The sequence below is a fragment of the Musca domestica genome, unplaced genomic scaffold, assembly GCF_030504385.1.
Source record: "Musca domestica strain aabys unplaced genomic scaffold, Musca_domestica.polishedcontigs.V.1.1 114, whole genome shotgun sequence".
In the NCBI taxonomy this organism is placed as follows: Eukaryota; Metazoa; Arthropoda; class Insecta; order Diptera; family Muscidae; genus Musca; species Musca domestica.
In genome coordinates, this window is record NW_026712144.1 from 1,696,325 (window position 1) to 1,705,154 (window position 8,830).

Below are 8,830 nucleotides of genomic sequence, written 5' to 3' on the forward strand. Positions count from 1 at the left end.
CCAGTAATATTATTCCTTCCATTAGATCCAATTAAGGGAAAATTACAGAAAAATGTATTAATGTATGTATGGGTCATATCACCATAATGAGTATCGAAAATTTGACCGACTTTTTTGCAAAAGCATTATTTGAAAATTTCAAAATATCTTTGTCTATAAATATCAATCAAATTTTCAACTACCATTCCTTGGCAAAACTTTCCTGAATAAAACCAGCCCCACTATTAGCAGCTTTAATAACTCTTTGAACATTTTTAAAATCCACGACTGGTAACTTTCATCGGTATAGTTTGGAAAAAATTATTTAGAAAATATTATTTAAAATTGACAAAAATCAACAACGAATCCCATAAGAAAGAATTTTAAATTTTCGTATATGTAGTTCTGATAGTCTATAAACAAGGTGTATAATCAACGAATGTTAGCTGTGATAGTCCTTTGAAAATGTCAAAAACCACATTTTGTATCATTGATGGCCCATAGAAAAAAAATTCTGAAATATTTTTCAATGATCTTTTAAAATATGTTCAGATGGTAGATCTAATAGCCTTTTAAAAATCATTTTACTAAACCACTATTGGTGACTCTTATCGTCCTTCAGAATATATATGACCGTATTTTGCTCCTGGTTTTAAACCTTTTTTCCCCATCCAAACTTTGTTCATTAAAGGAAAACATGACTAGATTTAAATTATTTTCTCTTGGTGTTTTTTCTGTATTATTTGTTATTATCTATGTTCCTATAATTCACAACAAACATTGTTATGACTAATTTTACTATAGATTACATTTGATTTGCAAAAAAAAAATTGCATTTCTTCTCAAATGAGCCTCTAGACACGACGACGACGGAAAACGCGACGACGTTGAGTTCTGTAACGGTAACCTTCAGCATCAGAGTAAGAATGAGCGGGAGCAGAAGCTTCAACTTCATAGGATTCATAAGCAGCGGGAGCTTCATAAGTAGAAACAGAGTTGGAGGCTAGAGGGGGCAAGTATTCAGCGGAGACATCACGACGATGACGACGAGCAGTCTTGAAGACACGTCGACGGTGGGTCTTGTAACGATAGCCATCAGCTTCCGAGAAGGAGTGAGCTGGGGCAGCAGCAGCTACTTCATAGGATTCGTAAGAGGCAGCAGGAGCGGCAGCGGCTTCATAAGATTCATAGGAGGCAGCTGGAGCGGCATAAGAGACAGCTGGGGCAGAGGCTGCAGGGGGCAAGTATTCGGTGGAGACATCACGACGATGACGACGGGCGGTCTTGAAGACACGACGACGGTGGGTCTTGTAACGATAGCCATCAGCTTCAGAGAAGGAATGGGCTGGAGCGGCAGCAGCTACTTCGTAGGATTCGTAGGAGGCAGCAGGAGCAGCAGCGGCTTCATAAGATTCATAGGAGGCAGCTGGAGCGGCAGGAGCAGCATAAGAGACAGCTGGGGCAGAGGCTGCAGGGGGCAAGTATTCGGTGGAGACATCACGACGATGACGACGGGCAGTCTTGAAGACACGACGACGGTGGGTCTTGTAACGATAGCCATCAGCTTCCGAGAAGGAGTGGGCTGGAGCGGCAGCAGCTACTTCGTAGGATTCGTAGGAGGCAGCAGGAGCGGCAGCGGTTTCATAGGATTCGTAGGAAGCAGCTGGAGCAGCATAAGAGACGGCTGGGGCAGAGGCTGCAGGGGGCAAGTATTCAGTCGAGACATCACGGCGATGACGACGGGCAGTCTTGAAGACACGACGACGGTGGGTCTTGTAACGATAACCATCAGCTTCAGAGAAGGAGTGGGCTGGAGCGGCAGCAGCTACTTCATAAGATTCATAAGAGGCAGCAGGGGCAGCAGCGGTTTCATAAGATTCATAGGAAGCAGCTGGGGCAGCAGAATAAGAGACGGCTGGGGCGGATGCAGCTCCAACATTAGGAGGCAAGTACTCATTGCTGAGTTGAGCAGCGGCAGCTGCCACCAGGGCGAAAACAATGAACAATTTCTGTAAATTACAACAAAAATAAAATATCTCGACTTTTAGTTCCCATCTTCAGCTGGAAGTCAGCATTCGGCTGGAAGTCTTCAATACAAACCATTTTTGCGGTAGTCAACTCCTTTAGAATCCAACCGTTAATGATACTCAGCTGTGAACAAATACAGCTTTTTATACGAAAATATAATTATTTCCGAACGCTGGTATAGCAAGTTATTGCAGAATATATATCTTTTGAAACATCTGGCTGTCAGCCGATTCTATTCTATTTTTTCTAGTCAATTGTTTGATTATGTTGCCTGACCGGTGCATTTGCTGTGAATGTGATTAGCAGAAGAAGAAGAAGTCTGTTCTAATCTGAGCTAGCCTTTCACTTGATGTGGTCCCTCGCTGTGTGCATTCAATTCGCAACAATTCGAATCGAGATCACTTTATCCGAGGAAACAATAAAATATTAATTGTTGTCGTTGTCGTCCATTTTGGAGTTGAAGACACTGGCTAGCCCGTCAAACGACGACAACCAGATTAAGTGATGACACTAAGTCGAGAAGGCACGAGCTTACCCAACGAGTTGACTTTCATTTGCAGGTTTGTTTGTTTTTGTTTTTCTCACATTTCAGTATTGGCGGTGTGTTCTCTTTGCTCTTCGAGTGACTTAATTTCAATTAGGCAAAAAATGATTAATGGACGACAGTTAAAGATTCGTTTAAATCTTTGAAGGTAGACTGAGCGGCGCTTTCACAATCGTGGTGAATCAGTAGCTGGGTGAGCTACTGTTATGAATGTGTCTGGGCCAATGGCTGAGATTTGGAAAAGGTACTTTAAAAGAAAGCTGGAAATGGTTTATTTTGCTACGATACTGATCTCGGCAAATGTATGTATTTAGCAGAAAATGGGTTACAAATCATTGCAGATTAGTTGAAGGGTGATATTAGTGGATGGTTGACCCCCCAACCCCTCGCAAAATTTTAAATTGTGTTTTGTTACACAATGTAGCGTTTTCTTTTTGATTGTTAGCCCCTGATGGTTGTTGGGACCGATCAGAGTTAATGTTAATAATTTACGTAGAATTTGTCCTTTTTAAACAAATAATGCTTGAGAAAAATATTAGAATATGTGATATGGAAATGTTCACATTTTATAAACTAGGCCACCCATAGGTGCCCTAATAAACCAAAAAACATAATATGTATATATATATATATATATATATATATATATATATATATATATATATATATATATATATATATATATATACATATTATGTTTTTTGGTTTATTAGGGCACCTATGGGTGGCCTATATATATATATATATATATATATATACATATATATATATATATATATATATATATATATATATATATATATATATATATATATATATATATATATATATATATATATATATATATATTAATATAAAATAAAACTGATTGACTGACGGACTGACTCAATGATTATTCAACGCTTAGGCGAAAAGGCTGACGCTAGATTCTTGAAATTTTGATGAGGGCTACTCTTGGAACCAATGTGTTATATAAGACTGGGAAAATTATTACTTCTTTTGGAAATTGTTACTAGAATAATATGAAAATAAGTAAAAGATACTAAACATATGAAATTTCGAAGGTACGAAAGTTAAAACATGTTAAAAAGCAGTAAGTAAGTAAGTAAGTCCAGGCCGAACTTTGAATACCCTCCACTATTTGGAACGAATTTGGAAATTTTCAAAAATAAAATCCTTAAAAATTTTGTTTAATTTTAAAAATACCGAATATAGCCGTTTTGTTGGGGTCTATACGACGTGGACCTACATAGGCATTGTTTGTCATAAGCCATTATTCTATTCAAAACTTGAAATAAACGGTGAATAATGTAGCTAAAACCATCAAAATATCATATATAGGGAGGTACCGTTATATAGGAGCTGTGCGAAGACCTGGACCAGCATAGTCAATTTTCTGTCATAGGCTGTAGCATCCATTACAAGGTTCAAATAGACATCTCAAACAATTTCGGTGGGTATTGTACCTAAACACGTCAAAATACCGAATTTAGGGAGGTACTAATATATGGGGCCTAAACGAAGACCTGGACCTGCATAGACAATTTTCTGTCACAGACTAATCGATCCCATTACGAATTCTAAATACGCAATTTGAAACAATCATCAAATCATCAAAATACCGAATATTGGGAGGTACCGTTATATGGGGGCTATGTGAAGACGTGGACCTGCACAGATCATTTTCTGGTTTAGACTGTAGTATCCCTTTCGAACTTCAAATACCAAATTTGAAACAATTCCGGTAATTAATGACGCTAAAATCATCAAAATACCGAATATCGAGAGGTACCGTTATATGGGGGCTATACGAAGACGTGGACCTACATGGCCCATTTACGAACATAGCCTGCGTACTGGAAAAAGAGACATGTGTGCAACATTTTAGCCTTCTATCTCTATTCGTTCGAAATATAGCGTGATTACAACAGACAGACGGACAGACAGACAGACTGACTGACGGGCATCGCTAAATCGACTTAGAATTTTAGGCTGATCAAGAATATATATATATATACATTGTTGGGTCTGACATGAGTATTTCGAGGAGTTACAAACGGAATGACAAAGATATTATGCCCCCCATAGTATTGGTGGAGGGTATAAAAATGTGCCACATTTGGTACCATTTCGTGTCATGTGAAAAGTTAGAATGGTGGGAAAAGAGCCAAAAGATACTCAGTAAGCTACACTTCGTATTTGACGAACAAGTAGACCTAGAATTCTAAAATTTGGAGTGTATGATGGATGTACCAAAGGGTCCAACTGTATGAAAAGTTCTAAAATGTACTACATATGAAATTTGGAATGGGAATCAAGGTTGAAGAGACAGGTCGAAGTAAGGAGGTCCTTTTGAAAGTGTGTACTCATGTATACGAAAAGCACTAGACAGTACTAAATTTGGTAAAATTTATATTTGGAAGAATGGATGGAGCTAGAATCGAGAAATTTGAAATTACATTATAGGGTGATTGCAACCAACTTCACACTGTTATCATTTCTAAGACACTCGTCCGATAGCTGTTCAAAATTATTCCAGTGACAGCTCATTATATCTTTAACAAGCCTGCAACAGCATTTTGGTGAGAATTTTCCAGAAAAAAAGATATCCGTGATGGAATTCCAGCGTGATAGTGTGATTTCTTTATATTTGGCAGGAAAACCACAAGTGACTATCGTTAGAGCACTCCAGCATTTAAATATGAATAAATATTTTGTGCCTCGTACCATCGCTCGTTACCGTAGCCCGACGTCAAGGACGTAGCCCGACGGAAGAAAACTGCAACATCAGCAGAAATGGTTCGAAAAGTAAAGAAGCGACTTGATCGAAGCCAGCGTCGCAGTGGCCGAAAAATGGCTCGTGAGCTGAACATATCGCAATATTCCATTCGGTAAATATTGAATAATGAGCTCGGGGTAAAGCCATTGAAATTCCAAAAATTGCAAGAACTTATACCGCAACAGAAAGAAAATAGACTCAAAAGAGCTAAAGAGTTGCTTCGCTTGCCTCAAAAGTGGTATACTGCCGCATTTGGTTTTCTCCGATCAGAAAACATTCGCTGTCCAGCATTTTGTAAACAATCAAAATGTTCGTGTTTACTTGCCAAAGAGGTCAGCTGAAAATGTGCACCTTCGGTTGACCACTAGAACTCAAGCGCCGGCCATGGTGAGGTGTAGGCCATCAAAACAGCCGATCGTAGCTCTCCGATCGTATATTATCGCGAAAATGGAGGGTGTATTAAAACCTTGGGCACGCAGACTTTGGACATTCCAACAGGATTCAGCACCATCGCACTCAGCACTCGCCACCCAAGAATGGTTACAAAATGAAGTTTCTCGCTTCATTTCCAGCGCACAATGGCCACCAAAATCTCCGGGTACCAATCCGTTGGACTATTGTGTCTGGAATATTTTGGAAAGCAAGGTTGGCACTAAAAATAACAAAGCGTAGAACACCTCAAGCAAGCGCTTCGCCGGAAATGGGCCCACATATCGCAGAGAAATATTCGGACAGCGTGTGACGGTTTCATTGGTCGTTTGAAGGCCATAATGCGTGTCAAAGGTGACCAGTTCGAACAAATCTAAACTTATTCTAAAATTTGATGCTATTTCCGACATTTTTTGCTCTCATTCAATAAAATTTAAAAAAAGTAACAATTACGGCGTTTGACTTTTGAGCTTTTTTTTATCTGACCGTGTACTCTCTTTTACGAGTTTTGATGATTGTGAGCATGCAGAAGCACCCCTAGGTGCTGAAAATATCTACCATAATCTATTTTTCGATGTATGATGGTTGTGAACATTCTGTGCTCGTTTTTACAGACTTCTCATATAAAACTAATCGACTACCGTATCAAGTCTTAGATCAGGAACGTAACATGTCAAAAAATTGGATCTCTTTTTCCCGTACCAGCTTATGATACCACCCATGTACTTTCTGACCAAAGAAATCCAAATACTTTAGCGTATTTTACTTTATTGCCAACGAGCCAAATATCTCTGAACAGATAATTACGAAGATATTTTTACGATCTGACAAGCCGAAGTTTAGATTTAAGGGATACCTGTATAGGAAAGAAAATTTGGATTTTAAAAAAAGTGAGTAAACTCCTTGTAGGTTTAAATAAAAGTCGTAAACGGACGCCGATTTGTCTGGGTATTGATGAGATAATCAGCCAATTGGCTAGGAGGCTGATAAGAGAGTCGGTCCAGGTTATATAGGTTGGTAGATATACCACTACTAAAATTATTTTTTTTTCACAAATTTCGACTCAAAAATTATTCATTTAAAACAATTATAAATGTATCATATCTTCTTCATATTTATTATGGGATTAGAAATAACTTGAATTGTATTCAATTCCGAAATGTGAATACCTAGTATCTAAATTCGAAATACATTGTACTATTTTGAGAACACTTTAGACACGATGGCGACGGGCAGTCTTGAAGACGCGACGACGGTGGGTCTTATAGCGGTAGCCATCAGCTTCGGAGAAGGAGTGAGCGGGAGCTGAGGCAGCAACATCATAAGATTCATAGGAGGCAGCTGGGGCGGTTTCATACGATTCATAGGAGGCAACTGGTGCTGAGGCAGCTGGGGGCAAATATTCGGTGGAGACATCACGACGATGACGACGAGCTGTCTTGAAGACACGGCGACGATGGGTCTTGTAGCGATAACCATCGGCTTCTGAGAAGGAATGAGCAGGAGCCGAAGCACCTACATCGTATGTTTCATAGGAGGCAGCTGGGGCAGCATAAGACACAGCGGGAGCCGAGGCAGCTGGAGGCAAGTATTCAGTAGAGACAGCAGAGGCTGCAGGTGGCAAATATTCAGTAGAGACATCACGACGATGACGACGAGCAGTCTTGAAGACACGGCGACGATGGGTCTTGTAACGATAGCCATCGGCTTCAGAGAAGGAATGAGCTGGAGCCGAGGCAGCAACATCATACGATTCATAGGAAGCAGCTGGGGCAGCTTCATAGGACTCATAGGAAGCAACGGGGGCTGAGGCAGCTGGGGGCAAGTATTCAGTGGAGACATCACGACGATGGCGACGAGCGGTTTTGTAGACACGACGACGATGAGTCTTGTAACGATAACCATCAGCTTCGGAGAAAGAATGAGCAGGAGCCGAAGCACCAACGTCATATGACTCGTAAGAAGCAGCTGGGGCAGCATAAGACACAGCGGGAGCCGAGGCAGCTGGAGGTAAGTATTCCGTGGAGACCGACGAAGCTGCAGGAGGCAAGTATTCAGTGGAGACATCACGACGATGACGACGAGCAGTCTTGTAGACACGACGGCGATGAGTCTTATAACGATAGCCATCGGCCTCAGAGAAAGTGTGGGCAGGAGCCGAGGCACCAACATCATAGCTCTCAGCGGCGTAGGAGGCTTCTGGGGCGGCTACAGACGAAACACTGTAGCTAGCACCACCAAGATCGAAATGGGGTGGCAAGTATTCATTGCTGACCTGTTGAGCGGCAACAGCGGCCACCAAGGCAAAGAGGATGATGAATTTCTGCAAGAATATAATAAAGCAAAAATACATTGTGATTATCTTTGGTCCCCGCAGCCGGCTGGTGTGTAAGTAATCCAAATACCAACCATTTCGGGATGCTGCTGTCTATCTCCCTATTGCTTATAGACTCCAGAAGATAATGATACCTTCCTTATGCAATTTCAATCTTTATATACAAATTATTCAACTTCCCCATAAATGCAATCATTGTTATCATAGATCAGCGGAACCAAACAAATATGCCTGCAGAACATAGTCCCCTTCGCATCGCCCATAAAAAAAAAAATGTGAAACACAATACAATTTCATAACCTAGTCCGACTAGATTTTGGGATGAGTCCAAAATCGGTTTCTATTTTTGTTTTTGTTTTCGGTATGCCTTTCACTTACTCTTATGCCAGCACACCTCGCATGTTATACAATTAGTTGTCCAAACAATTCTTTTTGGATTAAAAAAAAAAGAATTCAAAATTTTAATTATATTATGTCCGATTCCGAAGGTAGATTTATATATTTTTGTGATAAAATAAATACCTGTTTTGTTTTCTAATTCAGTTCAAAGATTTGGCTGATGCTAATATTAGGCTTTTCAGTGAATTTATTATCTTATTATTATTATTTTTTGGAAATATTCATTTGTCCAAGCGAAATTGTTTGATATTTTCGTAATTCCATAGCTGTATTTCTAATCGCGTGCCATTAATCCATCGTTCAAGTGAAGTTTTTTGGTGTAAGTATTTCCTTATCC

At 39.9% G+C, this 8,830-nt stretch overlaps 1 protein-coding gene across 1 annotated transcript; it reads right to left on the reverse strand.

The window, feature by feature from the left end:
* Positions 1-700: 700 nt before the first annotated feature.
* On the reverse strand, positions 701-8,238 carry LOC105262543 (ice-structuring glycoprotein). The gene is made up of 3 exons (XM_059132195.1): positions 8,169-8,238; positions 6,976-8,082; positions 701-1,988 (listed from the first exon to the last, which is right to left on the reverse strand). Exons 1-3 carry the CDS (start codon positions 8,169-8,171, stop codon positions 834-836), a joined length of 2,265 nt encoding a protein of 754 aa, XP_058988178.1. The 5' UTR covers positions 8,172-8,238; the 3' UTR covers positions 701-833.
* Positions 8,239-8,830: the final 592 nt, after the last annotated feature.